A 25,146-nucleotide genomic window follows, 5' to 3' on the forward strand; every position below is an offset into this window, starting at 1 on the left:
GGCATAGTTTGGCTGGGGGTTGTGTGTGGGGGTGAGGGGATTCTGTAGGACCTTTTAAACTGACCTCTCAAAAGATTCTCTCATCCAGTATATGGCTCATGACATCTCTGAGGGGCCATGAACTAGGAGTCCATGAAAATCTGACCGAGTCCATGGAAACTGTGGAGGGCTGACAGATGTCTAGCCCGGCAATGGAGCAGGGTAGTTCATGAGTGCAAGCTCACAACCCACATCCTTATCCCACGCTGATGAAAATTAGGGGCACTGGGAATGGGGACAGGAATTTCAGAATCGGGTCCCAGCTGTCAAATTCTAAGGTCCACAGACTGTCCGTGGCTCCTGGACATCCCAGCCCTGTAACCTTTGCATGGCCCTGACCTCCACACCATACATTTCTGGTGGCAATGTCACTTTAAAGGTTTACTGCATCGTTATCATCGAGTCAGGTGAGGATTCCAGGCAGAAAACTGCACCCAGACCTCCTAAAGACCAATAAATCAAAAGTGACAAAGTCCATTAATTGCACAATCACACTTGCTTTCAGTGGCATTTCACACTTCCTGTTGATGTGTTAGCTACAAGGATATGGAATTTCACCTTATGCCTTAAAACATGAGTTAAATACCATTCAAATGAACAAACAAGTGTAAAGATTAATGCTCTCAAAGTCAGACTGAATGACTAGTAGAAACTATCTTAAGTGAGCATCAAGCCATATATCAATAGGATCACTATCTCGCCAAAGTCATACAGCTTAAGAATAGGGCACTCTCATATCTATCCCAGAGGAGTTTGTGGAGGAACCGCCAACTTGATGACTGCATCTACTTCTGGAAGGTGTGGATAATGACATTTGTTCTCTCTGTTGGAAAATAATTACAATTAACTGCTTGTGGTACTTTTAATTTTTGCTGGTAATACATTAGCTGTTTTGCTGTAATAATCTCTTTGGCAGGTGTAAAATGTAAGATATATAATTATGCATTCTTACAGAAAAAAAATGCTAACCATGTACTTCAAATGGTAAACTTTTTAAATTCAAGAAAATTTCATAGAAAATGTCATAGAAAAACTTGTGGGACCTGTTGACCTCTGTGTCCAGATTCCTAATTTACACCTGGGGCGAAATTCTCCGCGGACCGTCGTGACGCCGATTTCCGGCAAGCAAAAGCGGTGCAGATGAATCCGGCGTCGGGGCCTTCTTTTAGGCCGCTAATCTCCGTTCCCGGAGGGGCCAACATCGGACCGACGCGATACGCGTCATTTTAATGCGCTGCAGAAGTGGCGCGTTGAGAGAGAGAGGACGGGTACCGGCGTGGGGAGAGGAGGAGAGGAGGCGAGGGAGGAGGAGAGGAGGCGAGGGAGGTGGGAGGAGGCGAGGGAGGGGGGGAGGAAGCGAGGGAGGGGGGAGGAGGCGAGGGAGGGGGAGGAGGCGAAGGAGGGGGGAGGAGGCGAGGGGGGAGGAGGCGAGGGAGGGGGAGGAGGCGAGGGAGGGGGGAGGAGGCGAGGGAGGGGGGAGGAGGCGAGGGAGGGGGGAGGAGGCGAGGGAGGGGGAGGAGGCGAGGGGGGGAGGAGGCGGGGGGGGAGGAGGCGAGGGAGGGGGAGGAAGGGAGGGGGAGGCGTGGGAGGGGGAGGAGGTGAGGGAGGGGGGGAGGAGGCGAGGGAGGGAGGAGGAGGCGAGGGAGGGGGGAGGAGGCGAGGGAGGGGGGAGGAGGCGAGGGAGGGGGAGGAGGTGAGGGAGGGGGAGGAGGCGAGGGGGGGAGGAGAGGAGGTGAGGGAGGGGGAGGAGAGGGAGGAGAGGGAGGGAGGGGGGAGAGGAGGAGAGAGGGGGGAGGAGAGGGAGGGAGGGGGGAGAGGAGGAGAGAGGGGGACGAGGAGGAGAGGGGGGAGAGGAGGAGAGGGGGGAGGAGGAGAGAGGGGGGAGAGGAGGGGAGAGGAGGGGAGAGGAGGAGAGGAGGAGAGAGGGGGGAGAGGAGGAGAGAGGGAGGTGTGTGTGTGTACCGGCCTTCAGAGGGAGGGGGGTGTGGGTACCGGCCTTCAGAGGGAGGGGGAAGGGGTGCGGGTACCGGCCTTCAGAGGGAGGGGGGTGTGGGTACCGGCCTTCAGAGGGAGGGGGGTGTGGGTACCGGCCTTCAGAGGGAGGGGGAGGGGGGTGTGGGTACCGGCCTTCAGAGGGAGGGGGAGGGGGGTGTGGGTACCGGCCTTCAGAGGGAGGGGGGTGTGGGTACCTGCCTTCAGAGGGAGGGGGAGGGGGGTGTGGGTACCGGCCTTCAGAGGGAGGGGGAGGGGGGTGTGGGTACCGGCCTTCAGAGGGAGGGGGGTGTGGGTACCTGCCTTCAGAGGGAGTGGGAGGTGGGTGTGGGTACCGGCCTTCAGAGGGAGGGGGGTGCGGGTACCGGCCTTCAGAGGGAGGAGGAGGGGGTGTGGGTACCGGCCTTCAGAGGGAGGAGGAGGGGGGTGTGGGTACCTGCCTTCAGAGGGAGGGGGAGGGGGGCGTGGGTACCGGCCTTCAGAGGGAGGGGGGTGTGGGTACCGGCCTTCAGAGGGAGGGGAGGGGGGTGTGTGGTGTACCGGCGTTGAGAGAGGGGGGGGCGGCGTTGGAGGGGGGTACCGGCGTTGAGAGAGATGGGGGGGGGCGGCGTTGGAGGGGGGTAGGGGTGGTAGTGAGGGGGGGGTAGGGGTGGTGGTGAGGGGGGTAGGGGTGGTGGTGAGGGAGGTACGGGTGGGTGGGGTGGGGGCAGAAGGGGGGCGCCGCTGCCCCAACCCCCCACCCCTATCCCTACCCCTCCACCCCTACCCCCCACCCCCACCATCCCTACCCACCCCCACCACCCTTACCCCCCTCCCCACCACCCTTACCCCCCTCACCACCACCCCTACCCCCCTCACCACCACCCCTACCCCCCTCACCACCACCCCTACCCCCCTCACCACCACCCCTACCCCCTCCAACGCCGCCCCCCCATCTCTCTCAACACCGGTACCCCCCCTCTCTCTCAACGCCGGTACCCCCCTCTCTCTCAACGCCGCAACCCCCCCTCAACGCCGCAACCCCCCCCCTCAACACCGCAACCGCCCCCCTCAACGCCACAACCCCCCCTCAACGCCGCAACCGCCCCCCCCCCCCCCCCCCCCAACGCTGGTGTGTTGAGCTCTGCATTGCTGTGGGGAGAGGGACGGGTCTGTACACTGTTTATTTTCAATCTTTTTCTGCTTTTAACTTCAGAATTTGACAAGTTGCAGCTTTCCCTCTTTTTATCACAATCTACATCTACCCCAGCAATGCCTCATGTGCACAAAACCTTCAGCGGTTCATCATGCCAGACACTTTAGTATATCAATACAATATTGACTATTATTTAAACCAGAATTCTAAATTGTTCTGGCTTTTTATTGTGGCCTTAATAAGAACCTATTCAAAGGTTATTTTATAAGGCATTCACAGTCGGGCTTTCTCAAATACAAAGCAAGAAATAAAAGTGGAAATAAGCCATTCAGCCCATTGAGCCTGCTCCACCATTCAATAAGATCATGGATGATCTATTTATGGTTCGTGACATGTCTTAGACATCACTCAAGACATGGCCATGTCTTCTGTGAGAAAACTGGGTGAGGAACAATTCCTGCAGCGCTCAAGTCAGTCCCCCATCAAATAAGCTACAAATCAGGATTGACAATATCTGGGCTGAATTATTTCCACCTTTGTATCCATTGTCTATTGAGGACAGAAGTATGGAAACTAATGAATAAATCCCCTTGCATTGTGGACTTACAATTCAATGGGCAATGGCATTATAATGATGATACAGAAAAGATTTGCTTTTGGTTAGTGAAAAGCTATACCCTACGCTTGCACTCTCCAACTCCTTCATCAGTTTGACCAAGATTATGTTAGGTATTGACGCAGGTCTTGTCTGTATGGCTTCATCACTGGACCAGCATGTAACTTTCATCTAGCCATAATGGGTTAGATGCCGTTAAATGAATTAAAGTATTATTTTTCCCTTCGGTGGCAAAAGTACGAAGGCAGATTATTATTTGAATGGGTGTAAATTGAGAGAGTTGGATACTCGGCGAGACATTGGTGTCCTGATGCATCAGTCATTGAAAGTAAGCACACAGGTACAGCAGGCAGTAATGAAGGCAAATGGTATGTTGGCTTTCATAGCAAGAGGATTTGAATATAGGAATCGGGATGTTTTACTGCAATTTTATCGGGCATTGGTGAGGTCACACCACGTGTATTGTGTGAGGTTTTAGTGTCCTTATCTGAGGAAGGATGTTCTTGCTATGGAGGGAGTGCAGTGAAGGTTTACCAGGCTGATTACTGGGATGGCAGGAATGTCATATGAGGAAAGACTAAATTGGTTAGGATTATATTCATCGGAGTTTAGAAGAGTAAGAGGGGATCTCAGAGAAACTTATAAAATTCTAGCAGGATTAGACAGGGTAGATTCAGAAAGAATGTTCCCGATGGTGGGGAGTCCAGAACTAGGGGTCATAGTTTGAGGATAAGGGGTAAACCTTTTTGGACTGAGATGAGGAGAAATATCTTCACCCAGAGAGTGGTGCATATCTGGAATATGCTACCACAGAAAACGTGAGGTGAAAACATTGTGCAATTTCAAGAAGGAATTAGATCTAGCTCTTGGGGCTAAAGGGCTAATGGGGGAAGGTGGGATCAGGGTATTGAACCTGATGATCAGCCATGATCATAATGAATTATGGAGCAGGTTCGAAGGGCTGAATTACCAAGTGTGTCCTCCAATTTTCCCTCAAAACATGAGAAAGTGCCTGGCTTCAAATTATTCCTCACTCTTGACAACTCTGAAGCATTCTTTGTCGTATTCATTTGCTCAACAACTTACTATTCAAGCAGAGCACCTCAACAAAGAAGTTTTATCATTTCAGAATGTGCAATATTATGGATGATATGTGTGTTTCCAGTGGTTTTCGTAATCTTTAAGCAACGGCCATTCTTTGTTTGAAACAAATGCTGTACTGAAATCATTTCATAGGATGATGCACTCTGCTTTAGAAAGTATCCAAGCTAATAGCACCAGTGATTGATAAATGTGGCTGCTAAAGTCAATTCTGAACCCCAAGGGTGCACCCAAAAGAATTAAAAATGGACATTTTTACTATCTGTATGCACGATTTATTGCAAAAATAATTTAATAGAAGTTATATTACCATGCATTCATAGAACATAGAACATAGAACAGTACAGCACAGAACAGGCCCTTCAGCCCTCGATGTTGTGCCGAGCCATGATCACCCTACTCAAACCCACGTATCCACCCTATACCCGTAACCCAACAACCCCCCACCCCTTAACCTTACTTTTTAGGTAACTACGGGCAATTTAGCATGGCCAATCCACCTAACCCGCACATCTTTGGACTGTGGGAGGAAACCGAAGCACCCGGAGGAAACCCACGCACACACGGGGAGGATGTGCAGACTCCACACAGACAGTGACCCAGCCGGGAACCGAACCTGGGACCCTGGAGCTGTGAAGCATTTATGCTAACCACCATGCTACCGTGCTGCCCCTAAATAGCAATAACATTTAGCTGATTGTGTTCTAGAGAAGATATGTAGCCTATTTCCCAGTGCAGTTATACTCCAGTCTATTATTTTAATGCACTCATTCATGCCTATGTTGCCTCTAGACTTTACAATTCCAACGCATTCCGAATAAAATCGAGAACATTTAAAACTGCTGTCTTTTGTGAACGTTCTGACCACCTATCACCTCTCTACTCGCTGATCCCCATTAGGCTCCTCGTCAAGGAACATTGTGATTTTAAAATGCTCATTCTTGTTTTTAAATCCCAGCATGGCCTCTCACCTGATTATCTTTGCAATCTCCTCCAGCACCACAAACCTCTGAGATATCTACGCTCATTTAATTATTTTGTCATGTGCATCCTCAATTTGAATTGTTCGGCCAGTGGTGGTCATGCATGCCCTCTGCTGACTAAGCCCTAGCTCTGGTATTCCATCCCTCAACCTCTTCAGCTCTCTCCCTCTCTTCCTTAAGATGCTGCTTAAAACTTAATTCTCCCACCAAGCATTTTGCCACCTGCTTTAACCTGGTGGCCTTAAGTGACTTGGTGTCTAATTATGCTTTATAGCGCTGCTGTGAATTTTATACGTTAAAAGTGCTTAATAAGTAAACTTTTCTGGTCATGTCACACTAAATCAAGTTTGTACAGATACTTCAGAGTCTTGGCCAGAATTTTAATGACCCAAGGGGGCAAACTCAGCGTGGGCACGCTTTCAAAATAGTGCCCCCAGCTGGTAGCCTGGGTTGTTGGTGTCACAGGAACAATATGAGGGCCCTTCAAAAATAGCAGGTTGGATCCCAGATTGGGTAGACCAAACACATGCACCCTTGCGGCTCCTTTGCGGGCCGTTTCAACCCATTCCACAGTGGGCGGCACGGTGGCTCAGTGGTTAGCACTGCCGCCTCACGGCGCCAAGGACCCAGGTTCAATCCCTGTCCCGGGTCACTGTCCGTGTGGAGTTTGCACGTTCTCCCTGTGCCTGCGTGGGTCTCATCCCCACAACTCAAAGATGTTCAGGGTAGGTGGATTGGCCATTTTTAATTGCCCCTTAATTGGAAAAAATAATTGGGTACTCCAAATTTTTTTTTTTTTTAAAAACCTTCCACGGCTTTCGTGAAGTCGAATCCGTTCAGTCAGAAGACATGGTTCACAGTCTCTCAGGGGAACCGTGAAACATGAGCGAACCCCAGTCCCAAGTGGGGAACCAAACGGTCACTTGTTCCCAGAATTATTTTATTGGCAGAGTTCAAAACGCAAAGGAGATCAGTCCTTTTAGTTTCAATAGAAACTGTATGATACGTTAGATGTGTTTTTACTGCAATGCTAGATTATAGGACTCTATCCATCAAAAGTAAGTTGACCGTTACTGGACTACAGATCTCAAGCAGTGTGAAAACAGCTGCATATACATTCAAAATTGACGGAAACAGTCAAAATTGATGAAAACAAGGCTTTCAATATCAAGTGTAATAATCTGAAGTGCAACGTGCGACTGAAATGAAAAAAATCTGAAATTTATACTTCTAGTTAAGAAAACAAAATGTCCCCACCTGCTCCTCAACTGATTGATTAACAGGCTATCTGGGCCCCTTCTAGAACTGCGAAAACCCAACCTGCACATTTTCATGACTCACAAACTGCACACCTATCCTAAGGTGTGACTTCGCAAGCCATTTTAATCCTTTCACACAGGGACCCGGTTTGCAGTATATTTTGCAAGTCATGCTGGAGTGCGCAAGGAGCGTGGGTACTGGGGCAGGCCAGTTAGACCCGCCTCAGTTCTCCAACGCAACTCCCAACATTATTTAAAATTGATGAAAACAAGGCTTTCAATATTAAGGACCCCTAAATCTCACCCCACACCTCCTGCCCCCACACACCCCATTCCAACCCATGCCCCCATAGATCACCCATGCCACTAAGTGGCTCTGTTATACTCCTCCCATGCATCATCTCTGCCCCTCAGACGGCCCATACAAACTCCCAGCACCTCTATGCATCCATGTATCCTCCACCCTCCTGCCCAGAAATGAAGTCAGACTGTTCCAGGAGGAAGAAGGCCCATGGATCAACAGGTAATTCTGGGATCCTGGGCAGGGATGGTTTGGGAAGGTCAGGGAAGGGAGTGGTTGGGATGGGTGGATTTAAGGCTGCAGGCAGCTAGGAAGGAAGGGATGTTCTATCTTGGGGAGATGGTGGAAACTCCTGAATTGGTAAGGGGTGGCAGCCTCCCACTGGCAATAAACAAGTCCTCAAACAGGGACAAGAACAACCTCCATCTCACCCAGGACCTCCCCTCCGAACCCATGACGGAGAACTTAATATTTTCCAATTTAAGGAATTCTGCAACATCCCCCAGCTACGCCTACATCCTCTGTGGCTCCACTGACCTCCACTCCAGTAGAATTGGCTGACGGACAATCAGAATGACGAAGGCCACCACATCAGCCCCTTTGCCCTTCTGCAACTCCAGCAGCTCCGACACCCCAACGATCGCCACCAGAGGGTCCGGCACATCTCCAACCCCACAACTGTTTTCAAAGCTTCAAATATCAAGCCCCAAAACCCCACCAATCTTGGACGTGACCAAAACACGTGGACATGATTTGCCAGCCCCTCTCCACATCTCACGCACTTGTCCTCTACGTCTGGAAAGAAACCCGTGTCATATGAGCCTTATGCACCACTTGGAACTGTACCAAGCTCATCCTAACACAGGACGAGGTTGCATTGGCCTGGCGCATAATCTCACTCCAAATCCCCCAACCCAACACCATGCCCAGCTCCTCCTCCCACTTCCGCTTAACCTCCTCAATGGGCACTTCCGCTGTGCCCACTAGCCATGTCCGCGATCTTTCCATCCCCCAATTCATCTGGCGATCACAACCTGTCCAACAGAGTGTGCGCTGGCAACCGAGAGAACGAGGGCACCTTCTGCCGCACAAAAACCTTCCTTCCTATACTATAGCCTACATGTTGCATCCATTCCTGCCGGGACGAACCAGTGATTCCCACCATCCAACGTACCCGCCACACCAAAATGCCGCCATAGCTGGTTCCAGACTTTTACGGATGAAGCCACCATCGTACTAGCCGTATATCTCCCCGGGGAAAATGGAAGGGGGGCTACAGCCAGAGCCCTCAAACGTACCCCCACATGACGCCTCCTCTACCTGCACCCACTCCGCGCCCCCCCCCCCACCCCCACTGCCAGATCTTCTCCAAGTTCGCCACCCAGTAATAAATTCAGGAGCGCCAGCCCTTCAGCACCTTGCCAGCACTTACGAATGCTGGGTTTAACCTATCTACCTTAAAAATGAACGTCTTTGGCAGGAATATCAGGAGGGAGTGAGACACAAACAAAAGTCTTGGCAGAACGTTCATCCTTACCGTCTGTATTCTCCCTGCTAATGATAATGGGAGGGGTAGCCCTCCTCTTCAGATCCCCTTTTACCCTCTCCTCCACCAAGCCCGCCAGATTCTAATTATGCATCGTGGACTAGTCATGGGCCACCTGAATAACCAAGTACCTGAAACTACTCCTGGCCAACTTCAATGGTAGGGCACTAAAACATTCCCCTCTCCCAAGGGCATTCACCGGAAACACTTCACTTTTGGCCATATTCAATTTGTAGCCCAACAAAGTGCCAAACCTCTCCACTAGGCCCATTATCCTATCCAGAAATTCAACCAGATTGGAAATGTACAGCAACAAGTCATCTGCATACAGTGAGACTGTGTTTCCTGCCTCCCCTTACAATACCCAATCACGCTGCTGATACCCGGCATGCAATAGCCAAAGATTCAGTAGCCAGCTTAAACAGAAGTGGGGATAAAGGGCACCACTGCCTCGTACCCCTCGTACCCTAATGCTGCCACCAATCCCTGCCGCTTCTCCCTCTCAACCTCCAGGAACACCAGCCCAGAACCCGCCCCATCTCTGCCCCCTCCCCCAAGGATCAGACCTGTACAGCCCCCTATAAAAAATCTCAAATGCTTTAATAATTCCCTCCGGCGTCATCACCAGCTGACCCCCCCTCATCCCTCACTTGTACTATCTCCCGTTCGGCTGCTTGTCATCTCAATAGATGTGCTGGCAGATGGCTTTCCTTCTCCCCATACTCATTCAAGACCCCCCCCCCCCCCTCGCTCTCTGAAGCTGGCTCACAGCCTTCCCTACCGTCAGCAAATCAATTTCCCCTTGGTGCTTCTTCCATTCTGCTAAGAACTCCCTGCTCGGAGCCATAGAATACCAACGGTCAACCTCCAAAATTGCACCCACCAATCGCTGCCTCTCCGGCCCCTCCACCTTATCTCTAAGGACCTTGTATCAAATCACTTCTCTCTCCTACTACCGCAGTCAATATCTCCAAAACATGGAGAGTGAGATCCCATTCTGGTTACACTCTATATACTCCCTAATCTTTCCACAAAACTCTTCGTCCGCCAGTAGCGCCGAGTCCATCTTCCATGAGAGTCCCTGTGTCAGGCCCACACAGAGCCTCACATCCATAAAATACAACACATGGTCCGAAATCACAATTAACCTATATTCCAACCCAATATTCCCGGGAGAATCAAATTTCCCACCACGATAAATCTATATGGGAGTACACCGGATGCACATGGGAGAAGTAGGAAAGCCCCTCCTTCACGGATGCCTAAACCTCCACAGATCCACCCCACCCATCTGGTCCATAAACACCTCCAGTTCCTTTGCCAATCACAATCTAACTAGTGTCCTTAGGCTCGACCGGCCCAACCGAGGATCTATGACCCAGATGAAATCACCCCCCCCCCCATTATTAATCTGTGTAGGTCCAGATCCGGGATCGCCACCATCCACTTAACAAACTCCACAGCATCCCAATTGGGGACATAAATGTTTACGAGCACTACCGACACCCCGTCCAAAACCCCGCTGACCATCCCAAACCGACCCACTGGGTTCCGCACCTCCCTAGCCATCACAAATATCACCCGCTTACTAAATAGAATTGCAACCCCTCGTGACTTGGAATCGAATCCCGAATTAAATGTGTCTCCCACCCACTCCTTTCTCAACCTAACCTTTTAAAATTAAAAAATAAATAAATTTAGAGTACCCAATTATTTTTTCCAATTAAGGGGCAATTTAGCGCGGCCAATCCACCTACTCTGCACATTTTTGGGTTGTGGGTGCGAAACCCACGCAGACACGGGGAGAATGTGCAAACTCCACACGGACAGTGACCCAGGGCCGGGATCGAACCCGGATCCTCAGCGCCGTGAGGCGGTTGTGCTAACCACTAGGACACCGTGCTGCCCCTTCTCAACCTAACCTGATCTTTTACTTGCAAGTATCTCCTGAAGAAACACTACCTCCGCCTTCAAACACTTTGGCCGGGATTCTACGATCCCACGGCCAAGTTCTGACGCCAGCGCCAAAAGCGGCACAAGCCACTCCGGAGTCAACGGGCCTCCAGGCCCAGGAATTCACCCCTTCCTAGGGGGCCAGTACGGCGCCGGAGTGGTGTCCACTGCTCCGGCGCCGGAGTGGTGTCCGCTGCTCCGGCGCTCGAAAGCTGATGTGCCACGGCCGTCGCAAGTTCGCGCATGCGCATGGGTTGCCGTCTTCGCGCTGGCACCAGGGCAATATGGCGGAACCCTACAGGGGCCCGGCACGGAGGAACATAGGCCCCCTTCGGAAATAGCCCACCTGCCGATCGGTAGGTCCCGATCGCGGGTCAGGCCACTGTGGAGGCCCCCCCCGGAGTCGGATCCCCCCTCCCCCCACCAGGACGGCCCCCACAGCCAGAGCGGCGTGATTCTTGCTCCCCCCCCCCCCCCCCCCCCCCCCCCCCCCCCCCGGCGATTATCCGGCCCGGTGAGGGATCGGAGAATCCCAGCCTCCAAATGCGCCTCACTTCACCAGCCCATTCAACCCCCACACATTCCGAGTCACTATCCTCACTGGAGATTTATGACCGTGGAGATTTCCTACCACCCCCTCCCCCCCAGCCATTCGAATCTGCCATCTCAATTCATCACAAAGCTATCCAGGCCCCCATTTTCCCATCCTGTTCAAGCCCACCCAAAATGGCCACCTGCTTCTATCTGCCCTGCCTTCGTCCACTAAACTTCGTCCAGCACCTGCATCACCAGGGTAGTGATATGCATAAGCAATTGAACATGTAAATATGTTTGACCTCCGACCACTAGGTGGCTGACAAGTAATACCATGTGACACTGTAACCTAGGAGGAGTCTGTCGGAGAATTTGTCATGGTTAGTTATGCTTGTGATTGTTCCAGTTTGTTAGTAGCAGTTTCCAAACACAGTCTGTTACACAATAATAAATTTGACTACTCTAGAACTAAGAGTTCTTTGGTACGCTGACTCAGTCATCGTCTCTGTACTCGAACATAACAACAAGCATCCTCCCTTCCTCTACCCCCAGACCCCCACCCAACCAATCTCACTGCATACCCCCCCCCCCCCCCCCCCCCCGGCTATCCATCATAGACCCCGCCCCCACATTCCTTCCGTTCACCAGCATATTTGCTAGCAAGGCAACTCCCACCTAAAGACCAAAGCCAAGGCCCATATCACCAAATGCCCCTCCCCCCACAATGCCTTCCCACCTCCACCCTTCAGAAGGGGCCCAGTCCTAACCACACCCCCTCCCCCACCTAGACCCTCATCATCCCTCTACCAACAGAAGAGAGAAAGCCAGGACTCCAACACATCCCCCTGCCCAACCATTGTAAAGTACCAAGACGACCAAACCGCGTGCCTCTTCAGGCGTCGTAAAATAATATCCTCCGTCTTAAAGGTCACCCAAAGTTTGGCCAGGTACAGCACCCCGAACCGAGCCTTTTGTCTCAAAAGAACTGCCTTGGCCAGCCCATTGCTTGGCCAGGTCTCAACGGTCTATCTTAACAATCGAAGTGTCCGGACAACCTCCGGGGTCTTCTCACAGATACCCTCATCCACCAGCTTCACCAAAATCGTCGAGTCATAGGCCCTGTTACCCGTTCCCTCCATGCCCTCCGGCAGGCCTATAATGTGTAAATGCTGCCGCCTAGACCGATTCTCCTGATCGTCCACCTTTACTTTCAGCTCCTTGCAGACCTTGCGAGATCAGATGCTTCTCCACCCACTCCATGGCCTCGTGAGGAGGGGCTACCGCTCCGCCAATCGTCTTTGACCAGTCATCTTGCGTCTCTAGCCAATGCGGATGAAATAAATTTGGCAGCAATGTCCAAAACCAAAACATTCAAGCAGTAGCCACCCTGTGTGCAACCAATCAGCACAAGGCCACCACCAGAAGTCTTAAGTATTTGTTTTATTCGTTCATGGGATGTGGGCATCGCTGGCTTGACGAGCATTTATTGCCCATCCCTACTTGTCCTTGAACATACTGCCTTGCTTACTCCATTGCAGAATCAACCACATTGTTGTGGATAGAGAGTCACATGTAGGCCAGACCAGGTAAGGACGGCAGATTTCCTTCCCTAAAGGACATTAGTGAGCCAGGTGGGTTTTTTTCTAAACGACAATTGAGAATTGTTTCATGATCATCCTTCGGCTTTTAATTCCAGATTTACTTTTATTCACATTTCACCATCTGCTATGGTGCGGTTCAAACCTAGATCCCCTGGATTTCTGGATTACTAATCCTATGCCAATACCACTACACCACCACCTCCCCTTGATTTTGGTGTCCACTCACCCTCCCATATGACGGGGGTGAGCTCAGAGGTGGTTAGGCAGTTGGTGGTGGGGGCACCTGCATTATTTTACATGCCCCCTACCTGCCAAAACCACCTCTGGTAGGGGCACATAAAATGCAGCCCATTCTGTTATTACAGGCTTCTAAAAGTTTCAGTAGTTCCAAGACCACCAGCTGAGTTGAGCTTTTGAAACCCAGACAAGTAAATATATTGTAATATTCAAACTCCACTGACAGAACAAATGCCCATTTCCACTTCAAAACAGAAAGCCTTTCAATCAGTGGATGGGCAGCATCTGCACACCATTTTTCTACCTTCAGAAGCAGTATTTTTTTACGTCTCCAGTTAAATCACAACACAAAACATGACAGCAGAAGACATATTTTTACATTTTTCATAACACCGTGGTGCTTTCCCAATTGGAAAACCATCCGAACAATTCCACAAGGCTAGTCAATGCAACAGTCAAGTTACCTTAAAAGGACAGGCCTCCACGATGAATCAGCCATTAAAAACATGCCTATTTTACAATAAAGTACTGAACAGTGACATTTGAAGGTGTGGAAACATTTTTACAATTTTACCTTTCAGAATGTACCCAATGCTCTATTAACATTTCCATTTTGGAGTTTGGATTTGTTTATTGTCACGTATACCGAGGTACAGTGAAAAGTATTTTTCTGCAAGCAGCTCAAACAGATCATTTAGTACATGAAAATAAAGAAAATAAAAAGGAAATACATAATAGGGCAACACAAGGTGCACAATGTAAATACACAGACACCGGCATCGAGTGAAGCAGAGAGGAGTGTAGTATTAATCAGGTCTGTCCATAAGAGGGTCGTTTAGGAGGCTGGTAACAGCGGGGAACAAGTTGTTTTTGAATCTGTTCATGCTTGTTCTCAAACTTTTGTATCTCCTGCCCGATGGAAGAAGTTGCAAGAGTGAGTAAGCCGGGTGGGAGGGGTCTTTGATTATATTGCCCGCTTTCCCAAGGCAACGGGAGGTGTGGATAGAGGCAGGTTCGTGTGATGGACTGGGCTGTGTTCACGACTCTCTGCAGTTTCTTGTGGTCTTGGGCCAAACAGATGCCATACCAGGCTGTGATGCAGCCAGATAGGATGCTTTCTGTGCTGCATCTGTAAAAGTTGGTAAGAGTCAGTATGAACATGCCGCATTTCCTTAGTTTCCTGAGGAAGTATAGGCGCTGTTGTGCTTTCTTGGTGGTAGAGTCATACTCTCAAACCTTATATTCTTTTACTGGGCTTTTGAAACATTGCACCATCAAATGAAAACGTACATGGGAGAAAATCCGATTTTTGTCCCCCACTGAAAATGGGAAACCTGACAGAGTACAGGGTACAGAGGCATTTTGTACACTAGGCGTTCCAGACACATAAAAAGGCGAGAGAGGAAAATTGTACAGGCTTGGGAAAGCAGATGAAAATCAGATTTCCTCCAATGAAAAACTAAATGTAGCCATTCACATAACCGGGTGCAGCTTGGCGTTCAGCACCGGGATAGCTTTTTAAAAAAAGATAATCTTTTTTTTAAATTTCGAGTACAAAATTCATTTTTTCCAATTAAGGGGCAATTTAACGTGGCCAATCCACCTACCCTGTACATCTTTGAATTGTGGGGGCGAAGCCCATGGGGAGAATGTACAAACTCCACACGGGCAGTGACCCAGAGCCAGAATCGAACCTGGGACCTCGGCGCCGTGAGGCAGGAGTGCTAACCACAGCGCCACCATGCTGCCCTTGATAATCTGGTTTGTGAGTTCAATAGACTCCGTGGCTTACATTTTCCAGCTGAGTCCATTATGAATGCTCGGCTGGGTTTCAAAATGTCCAGGATAATTTATCTCAACAGAAAGCAGTATTCACATTTTGATTGAGGTTATTAAAAGACTAACTGACTTTGATGTGGTTAGCGAAATAAATGTTTGTTTTTGCAACAGTTTGACCAGTTGAAAGGATTTAATTTTTCTAGAATGGCTTTTTTTGAGGGAGGGATTATTTTCCAATGTGGTATGTTTAAATGAGATTAGATTGTTCGAAGTTTTTTTATGCCCCCTTCAAAGACATCTTAAGGTCTGCCCCTTAATGAATACTCGCTGAGTGGCCATAGAGAATACATTGGGGAGGGGGGTGGAGGGGATATAGGGATATGAGGGGCTTGGGGGCACATGGGTTGTGTGAGGAGATGAGATGAGGGGTGAGAGTTTAAGGTTATGTCATTCATTCTTAACACTGGGTCAAAACCACCGTACATGGAGACAAGTGTTCAAGCCTGACGGTCTAGCCATCTGCCCTCGTCTATTTATGTCTCGGCCCTGCCTCTGGTGACAATGGGTCCAACTCCACCTTGCCCTCACTTCCCCTGAACAAAAATATGGGGCCCTTTATAAGGAGGCAGATCTCGCAGGTTGGGAAATATCCCGACCAGAACTTCCTGCCGCCGGCACAAAAAGCTGCCCTGGGCCTGTCAGTGGCCCGATGACTCCAAGACGTGCTGGAATTTTCAAATCAAGGGTGGGGGTGAGAAGAATTGATTTACTCCCTTTCTTTCAGTAGCCCATTAAGCTCCTGGTGGAGTTTGTCAATGTTGTGGGGAGGGCAAGTTTCAATGCCTAAACTACCAAAGCCGAGCAGGCGAGTGCGTGTTAGTGTCCAATTGTCTGGTTGAATACAGGGAACAATTAAGTTATTTCTTTTAAGATTACATTTTTTTTTACCAGTATGTGTTTTTGTTCTGGACTGAGCACAGTACCTTTAAGTTTGGCTATGGTGAGTAGTAAGCAGCTGGCCTTCCAATATGCTGCCTCCTCTTTCCTGCAAGGTAGCAGCGGGAGCATATAGCTCCATATAGAGCAACATGGCGACACCAAATATTTCTTGGCGCCACTTATCAAGCCTCAGAATCTGTTTGGCATTGTCACAAAAATTATAGAATCAAACCCACAGTATATTTAGTTTATTTCACAATGTGTGGAAATGTATTGAGATAGCATATCACTTAAAAGATTTGGTATAATTTTAATGTATCAAAGTAAAGCTATATAATCTTTGATTCTGTCCAACAAGTCCCTTTAAAAAATCGTGTGAGATATGATCAAGATAAAGTCATTTTATAAGTAAAATTACACATGTGGGCAAGATTCCAAATATCTAGGCTGGAAATGTACCACGTGGTTTGGCTCAACCCCATCTGTACCTCGACCATTGGTCCATGTAAATTTGCATATGCCAGCCAACGCCGCAGTGGGAATGGTACAAATTCTTCAATGCCTTTGGGATAGGGAAGGGAGGGAAAAAAAATTGATCACGTTCATGACCTAGCAATCCCTGCTAGAAGTGTGGTTGCTGGGATGCTGGGTGAGGCGCTTTGCCGCTATGCTTAAGTGGTCCACCAATATTGTGCAGGTTAACATAGGGAAATTGGCACTCTGAAGGGCCATTGTATTTTTTTTAATGTATTTTATTACAAACATGTATCAAAACAGGTTACAGCAAATAAACACCCTGGGAAACATACTTCCCAACAATCAACAATACAGTCTGTACAGATTTTTCCCCTTTTTAACTTCCCCCCCCCCCCCCCCGAAGTGCCACTTGACTCATACTTTACCTTCGCTTTTTAAAAATATTTTTATGGAAGTATTTGTAAAATTTTATAACAATAACAACTACAAAAAAAAGAACAGTAAACATTGAACATTAACATGGTGAAAAAATAGACCATTCCCCAATCAGCTCAATCTTCACAAACCACATGAAATAACATAAAATAACACTTACCACCCCCCCCCCCCCCCCCCCGAATGCTGCTACTGCCGACATTTTAAATTTCTCCAAGAAAGTCGACGAACGACTGCCACCTTCGGGAGAACCCTAGCATTGATCCTCTTAAGGCAAACTTTATTTTCTCGAGGCTGAGAAACCCAGCCATGTCATTGACCCAAGTCTCTACACTCGGGGGTTTCGAGTTGCTCCACATTAAAAGGATCCGTCTCCGGGCTACCAGGGAGGCAAAGGCCAGAATGTTGGCCTCTTTCACTCCTTGAACTCCCGGATCTTCCGACACTCCAAAGACCGTCACCTCTGGACTCGGCACCACCCTCGTACCTAGCACTGTGGACATTGCCTTGGCAAACCCCTGCCAGAACCCTCCAAGCTTCGGGCATGCCCAAAACATATTGACATGGTTTGCTGGGCTTCCCGCACACCTCGCACATCTGTCATCTACCCCGAAAAATGTGCTCATCCTCGCCACCGTCATGTGCGTCTGGTGGGCCACCTTAAACTGGATTAGACTGAGCCTGGCACATGATGAGGAGGAATTGACCCTACTTAGGGCTTCAGCCCACAGAATACTTTATCTTCTCTAATCGCAGGAAGTGGTACAGGCCACCCAACCATGCTGCTACCCCCAGTGGCGATGCCGACCGCCACCAGCAAAATTCGCCGCCGTGCAATCAGAGAGGCAAAGGCCAAGACATCAGCCTTCCTCCTCTCCATGATCTCCAGCTTCTCTGAAACCCCAAATATTACCACCAAAGGGTCTAGGTCTGCCTCCTCCTCCACTATCCCTGCTAAGAACACGAACACTCCCGCCCAGAATCTTCCCAATTTTTCGCAACCCCAAAACATGTGCGCGTGATTCTCTGGCCCCCGCCCACACCTCTCACACTAATCTGATGCTCCGGTGCAGACCTAAAGGTGTGCTGCATTACCATGGGCGTTGTGCTATGGATGAGATGTTAAACTCTAGGTTCTCTCTGCCTGTCAAGTGTTTGACTTGAAAATAGTTCGATTGGCTTTTAAGCCTGATCAATTGTCCCTGTGCAGTTATTGATAATGAAGCAGATTTCCCTGTACCATGACCAAGTGTATCACACTTCGACAGATGCATCCAAACAATAATAAAATGTGATATGAGTTTCCTTGAGAAATCATTTTTAAAGAATGTGAAATTGAACCACAAAACATTGCCCCTGGTAAAATGAATCCTTGGCAATGGTACAAAACAGGCAACAGCAAATTGCCAACTCAGTTTTCTTTTCCGATGGTGTCTCATTTGGTTTGGGTAAAAGACTAGAGGGCACACTCTCTAAGCAAGGCTCCTCACTTGGAGCAGAGGCACTGAACATTCACCCAAACAACATTGCAACATATCTTTACAAATTATTTGTGTGTCACAGCCTTCAATCTTGTAATAACACCCTAATATCTTTTACGTCCACATGTGAGAGAAATGGTTCAACATCTAATATAATAGTTGGCACCTCTGACAGTGCAGCAGCCATTCAGTACCGCACTGAACTGTCAGCCTGGCTTTTGTACTCATGTTGCAGGATAGCGACTTGACTCCACCATCTTTTTGATTCAAAGGCGAGTCATAGCTTCCATTCTTGTCTATATTCTGGGAAAGTGGTCGTGCATGGCTACACATATGGCATCTCCACGGTCACTGCCACACTTGCAAAGTGCATGCCACAATCTCTGTTAATACCAAAAAGAATTGCTGCTCGGATCCTATTAATTGCAGGCACTATGAGCTCTAATCCAAAATATCTGTAACCTCCAGAAGCACTTTCTTCGCAACTGCCACCACCACATGCTTAAGCTCAGTGATTTACCAAGACCACCTTTCTCAAGCTAGCTATCTAAGCCCAACATAGTGGAAGTGCCTGTGGTACTGCTTGCTATAGAAGAGTGCTTGAAAAAGGTTGCTTGGCTTCTGGCATGTGGGGCAAATGGGACGGATTCCTGGGCCTCACTACGAGAAAGCAGAAGAACAACTGTTAAAATTCTGTCTGCTATCCCCCTTCAAACCATGTTCAGATAGAAGGTGCACACAAGGTATGCATGTGACTGAACAAAGTTTGGAAGAAAACTACATAGGCTGGTACTAATTGTGAGCATCAAAAATCCCACTGGCTCCATCCTGATCTACTCACCTACTGTCCTTTAATGTCAATCTTAAGGCTTTACGTGTACAGAGCTCCTCCCATTTATTTTGCCACTTCCTTTTATCTGCTACTTTGTCTGAAAGCAAAAAAGTATTTCCAAGATCTTTCAAAATGTAGAAGAGCATAAAAGTGACGTTTCAAGTGCCCACTCGAATCCTAGCTTTTGCATGAGTAAATGAACATGCATCATGCAGCTACATTTTGCTATAAGCTCCCTTGAATACTGAAGTGTGTGACAGATTGTGGCTTGCATACTTAGTGACGCAACCTGACCAGCCTTATTCTGGGAAAACCTCCTGCAGCTTTTAAACTTTTGCCTTGCACAGACATGAAGTCAAGAGGTCACAGAAGGTCGCCCTGCGGCACAGTGGGCCCATGCTGACTCTGTAAAGCAATCCAATCAGTCTCGTTCTTCATTCTATCCCATAGCCCTGCATGTTTCTTTTCCTCAAGCGGCCATCCGATTTCCTTTTACAATCATTTACCGTCCCTGCTTCCACCACCCCCGCAGGTAGAGAGTTGCAGATCAGTACCACTCACTGCCTAAAAAGGTTCCCCCCCCCCACATCCTTCCTGCATTTCTTGCCCAAAACATCACTCTTCCCCTTTGGTTGCCGGATGCTTCACTAAATCAAGCAGAGTGTGCAATTCTCTTGAGGATGCGAACGGCCGGGAGTCCAAAAGAGGACAGTTCTCCTTTCCTGCACGTCAAGGAGACGTATTCGCAGCGTACCGTCTGGTGAAAGGATGTGTTCTATAATGTTCTTCGGCTATTTGTACTTCACTTTAGCAAGGCTTTTGGACCAATCATTACTTAGTCTGGACAACAAATAATAAGCCTTCTGGTGTAACAGTCGTAGCCCCTAGGAGTTCCGTGCATCAATTTTCCAACAGACACTGACCTGAACCTCTGCCATCCCACTGAGTAATTATTCAGGTCTCTTCACGGCAGAAAACCTAAAAGTATTCGCTGGCTGTGATTCTCCCGAAAAATGACTAAGTGTCATTTTGGGTGAGAATTGTGGGGTGCTTTCCGCCGGGTGTTTGGACCCGGTCTGGATCACAATTCACCTGCAGGAAATGAACCCCCACATGAAACACGCCGAACCTGAGTCTCCAGGCGTGTGAGTCGCCCGACTCAGAGCTCAGTTGTTCACTGCTAACAAAGGGCAGCAGCATTTAAATGCTCCCTCAGCACTCGCTCCCAGTCAAGCCAGGAGGATGGCAGCGTGCAGACCTGCTCCTCACTTTCTGGACTCAGACTTTACCAGATTTCTGGATGCCATGGAGGAGAGGCAGGGCACCCTGTACCCCTGAGGGGGTATTAGACCCAAGGACGTGGTAACAAATGCCGCCTGGGAAGTAATGGCAACAGCATGATAAGGAGGACCATTGTCCAATGTAGGAAGAAGACGAAATACCTTTTATGAGTGGCAAGGGTAAGTTACCACCTCTCTCCTCCTGGTACTGCCATCCCTAAATTCCCCCTCCCCGCCTGCCATCCTTAAATTCCCAACCCTCTCCCCCCACCAATTAACTGGTTGACACCTCGCACCCTCCCAGAGGAGTGTCCGACAGGGAGGTTGGCCAGAGCCGGAGAAGTGAGTGAGTCCGGATGGCCCGGCCTCATCAGATGGTCATTCTGCAAGGCAATGGAGACAGATTGAGTGCAAGGGGAAGATAATTGTGTGAGACATCGACAACTCACTTGAGACAGGTCATCTGAATCCTCACCTCTCCGGCTCAGGCCAACCTCGCTGTCTGTCACTGTTCGCTCCTCGGGCAACCCACCAATTGCTAGCACTCTTTCTTCAAAGGGAGTGAGAACTCAGAACTCTGGGATTCCGCCCACCCCAGCTTTGCCCTTTCCCTCTTATTAAGGGCTATCTTCTCCTGCAGGAACGAACAGGGGATATTGTGAGCCGCATGCATGATGGGTCAAGGGGTCTATAGCATAAGTGGGCACCGCACCCAGACATGAAGGGGTTGTACAGGCGGGTGCCAGGGGGATTCAGAGGAACAAGCTTGGAGGTCGGATGTTGGGAGGGTGTGACGTGTCAGTCAGTGGATTGGTTGGGGAGTAGGGGGAGCAAGGTTTGGGAAATTGAAGAGTGGAAGTTGGACTCATGCCAGGAGAGAGGAGTAACTTACTCTTGCAGCTCGTCAGAGGTCGTTCATCATTGCCCTACATTGTAAGGCGGACCTCCTGGTCATGCTTCCCGCATTGACATCAGCTGCCACTGCTTCCCAGGTGACATTGCTAACCGTGCTGCCCGCGCTCCTACCCCATTCGGGATACAGGATGTCCCACCTCTCATCCAGTGAGTGCTGAGGGACTCTTTAAAAGCTGCTCCCCTTGTCAGCGGCCAGCAGCTGAGGTGTGAGTCGGGCGAATCGAATGCCTAGGCACTCAGGCATGCTGAAATTCACGTGGGGACTCATTTTTTGCACTAAATGCAGGTGAATACAGAGCATAGTCTGACCATTACAACCCAAGCAAAACACCCAGAGCATGCCAAAAATTACACTTAGGACACATTTTAATGCCCAAAAACGGAGTCCTATTTGGGCGCACATAACGGGGTCTTTCTCTGTGCCTGCAGGTGCCGAGAATGACTCCGGTATCAAATGGGACATTTTGTCTGGCCTCAGTGAGGAATGCCACGCAGAGGCCGCACTCACCTCGTGTGGTAGTCACCACTGTTGTATTGTGTATACTGCATACGAGGGTATTACGGTAAGGCCCCTGTACTACAGGTACAGGGGTAGATCCCTGCCTGATGGCTCCGCCCAGTAGGCGGAGTATAAATGTGTGGACTCTCCAAGCTGCAGCCATTTCGGCAGCAGCTGCAGGAGGCTCCACATCTCTGCGTAATAAAACCTCGATTACTCTCTACTCTCATCTCGTCGTAATTGATAGTGCATCAATTTATTACGCAGAGATTTTAAAACGATGGATCTCCGCATCAAGCCTGATCGCCTGCAGCTGCACCCTCAAGTAGACAATGCCAAGTCGGCCTTCGCACATTGGCTAGCCTGCTTCGAGGCATACATCGGATCTGCGACTGAACCACCCTCAGAGGCACAGAAGCTCCAGATCCTCTACACGCGGCTGAGCTCAGACATCTTTCCCCTCATCCAGGACGCGCCGACCTAAGCTGAGGCCATGGCGCTACACTCAGCAGACCTGGGAAAGATAGAGTGCCATTTTAAATTGCGCCCTTATCTCTCAACCCCCCACGGACACCACACTACGGCTTCCCCCCCAATGCCCCAGCATACTTTCTAAGGAGTCCTCGAGCCCCCTTCACCCCACCTCTTAAGGGCAGTGCAGTCCCAATCATGATCCCTGGCATGGACAAACTGGCATGCAAGCACCTCGGCACTGCCAACCTGGCATCCTGGCAGTGGTCCTGCCAGCCTGGCATTACCATCCAGGCAACCTGGCAGTACCATGGTAGCATGCCATGATGCTCAGGTGGTAGTGTCGGGCTGACAATGCTAAGGTGCCTGGATGGCAGCGGGAGCACTAGGATACCATGCTGCCCAGAGCCTGACCACCCGGGGGCCCAATGGCCCTCCCAGGTGACATTACGCTACGTCCACGTTTGTGTGGACCAATGCTAAAGGCCGTCATGGCAAGCTTTTCCAGATGCAGGCGTTCATCCCGGGCCTCGGGAGAATTTGGCGGCAACATGTTTAAATATGTTAATCTGGATCTTGCCCAGTGCGGGCAGATCCAGAGCGCGACGCCTCGCGAGATCTTGTTAGAGCTCGTAAAGCGTTCCAAGCGTTGCAAATCTCATGAGAGATCTCTCATGATATTTAACAGCCTCATTGCATCATTGAGTCGGGCGCGGCAAGGCCATTCTTCTTTGGGTAAGGTAAGGTGGGGTTATGGGGATAAGGTGGAAGTGTGGGGATAGGGTGGAGGTATGGGCTTAGCTTTCCAGGGGCCGGTGCAGACTCAATGCACTGTAAATTCTGATAACCAACAGATAACAAACAGAACACAGCATAAGACAATAAATAGCCAACAACCGCAACCCGCTACACTACCCACCTGATCACCCAACTGCGCTCCCGTTAACTAGCTCGCCCAGTTAGCCTGGCAGCCCCGCCCAAGGTGCCGCCACTTTCTACCCCCACTGATTCCCCTCCCCCCGCTTGCTCCCCTTGCAACAGTGCAACAATAAACAACAAAAGAAAAAAAAACAATAGTCAAAAAGGTGGACTTACCCCCTCACTATCTCAAAACATCTCAGAGGAGAAGAGTTCCCCAAACACCCACCAAACCGAAAAAAATACAAGAATTACCAAAAAGAACAGGACAAAAGTCCTCTCCAAACCCCTACTCCACAGTTCAATGTCCTCTTTCTCCTGCCAGTCCATTGACTCTCAAATATTCTATCGCCTCCCCTGGTGTTCTAAAATAATCCTCTTTATTGCTAAAGCTCACCCAGTGGCGAGCCGGGTACAACATCCCACACTTCACCCCCTTTTTAAAGAGGGCAGCCTTCACCCGATTAAACCCGGCCCTCCTCTTCGCCAAGTCCGGGTCCAAGTTCTGCTATGCTCATAGCTCACTCCCCTCCCAGGTGCATCTCCTCATCTGCCTTGCCCATCTCAAAACCTTCTTCTTATCTAGGAACCGATGCGAATGCAACGCCATTGCCCTCAGCGCCTCGTTTGCCTGTGGTCTCTTCATTAGCGCCCTGTGCGCTCGCTCGACCTCCAGGGGCTAGCCAAAGGCCCCCTCTCCCATCAGCTTCTCCAACATTCCAGCCACGTAAGCAGCGTCCGCTCCCTCGATGCCTTCAGGCATCTCTGCAATCTTTAAGCTCTGCCTCCGGGAGCAGTTCTCAAGGTCCCCCACCTTCTCATGCAGCCGCCTCTGATTATCTCGCATTACTCCCACCTCGGCCGCCAACAAAGTCAACTGTTCCTCGTGCTCCCCCACCCCCTCCTCCACTTTCCGGATGGCCTGACCCTGGGACTCCAGCCTCTGCTCCATTCGATCAATCCCAGACTTCAACATGTCTACCTCCTTGGCTAGGTCCTCATGGGCCTCTCTCCTCTGCTGCCTAAACCTCTCATTTAAGAAGTCCACCATGTGGTCCATCGGCCATTGGGCTATCAGCGCTGGCCCTAAACCCTCCGCCATCTTAAGCAGTGGCTCATGAAGATTCTCCTGTTCCGGCTGCTCCCTTCTTCTTGGCCCACTTCTGGTCATTGAATCCATCCACCAGTCACAACAGTGGAATCCCCTCTGACACGTCCTCCACCTTTTCAGCCACACATCCACCCTCCAAACAGCGAAAAGGTCCAAGAAAAAAACAGCGAGCTGCCAAATGTGCAACCGTTCACACCATGGCTGCCATGGAAGTCAGCCTTCTTTGACTATTTGAGAATGTTTGTCTGATGAAGCAGTGTGAGATGCGTTATTATATTAAAGGTTGCTATTGTAAGAACAGTGAAAATGTCTCAATGGTTAAAGTTTATACGTGTTTGCGCCTATACAGCTGGCGTCAAAGCCCAGCCTAATCACTTCGCCAGAGGCAGAAATGACAATGGACAACTTTACAGATGTCTGGGCAAAGCTCAAGGAACTGCACGACCAAGAAGTGCAAGGTACGGAAATTGTAAAAAGCGTTAGCAGTGCCTTGCATTCCATTACATTGTAAATACACTCAACTTAAACTGTCACTGTTAAATATGAAATCTATTGGTCAGGTTATCTCTTATCTTCACTTGACGTGTTTGGCAAGTATGTATATTTGCAAATTTTATTCTAGCACAGAACAGTCACATTTTCTCAGGAAAGCTTTGTGAGAATGCAAATAATGATTAGATTGTTTTTCAAGTTTTTTTTCTCTCCTGGTTAA

The 25,146-nt window shown here is 49.5% G+C and overlaps 1 protein-coding gene and 1 long non-coding RNA gene across 3 annotated transcripts in view; one reads left to right on the forward strand and one right to left on the reverse strand.

The window, feature by feature from the left end:
• rbbp8l (retinoblastoma binding protein 8-like) overlaps window positions 1-25,146 on the forward strand; it is a 155,756-nt gene that overhangs the window by 22,484 nt on the left and 108,126 nt on the right. For both annotated transcript variants that reach the window (XM_038803512.1, XM_038803513.1), the window contains exon 2: window positions 24,784-24,892. In XM_038803512.1, the coding sequence (XP_038659440.1) occupies window positions 24,826-24,892 (67 nt within the window). In that variant the 5' untranslated portion in view covers window positions 24,784-24,825. The remainder of the gene's footprint in view (window positions 1-24,783; window positions 24,893-25,146) is intronic.
• LOC119969627 lies at window positions 424-24,893 on the reverse strand. Its single transcript, XR_005461429.1, has 3 exons — window positions 24,782-24,893; window positions 17,389-17,395; window positions 424-827 (listed from the first exon to the last, which is right to left on the reverse strand). It is a non-coding gene; the product is annotated as an uncharacterized LOC119969627 (long non-coding RNA).

The sequence above is a fragment of the Scyliorhinus canicula genome, chromosome 7 (genome assembly GCF_902713615.1).
Source record: "Scyliorhinus canicula chromosome 7, sScyCan1.1, whole genome shotgun sequence".
Classification (NCBI taxonomy): domain Eukaryota; kingdom Metazoa; phylum Chordata; class Chondrichthyes; order Carcharhiniformes; family Scyliorhinidae; genus Scyliorhinus; species Scyliorhinus canicula.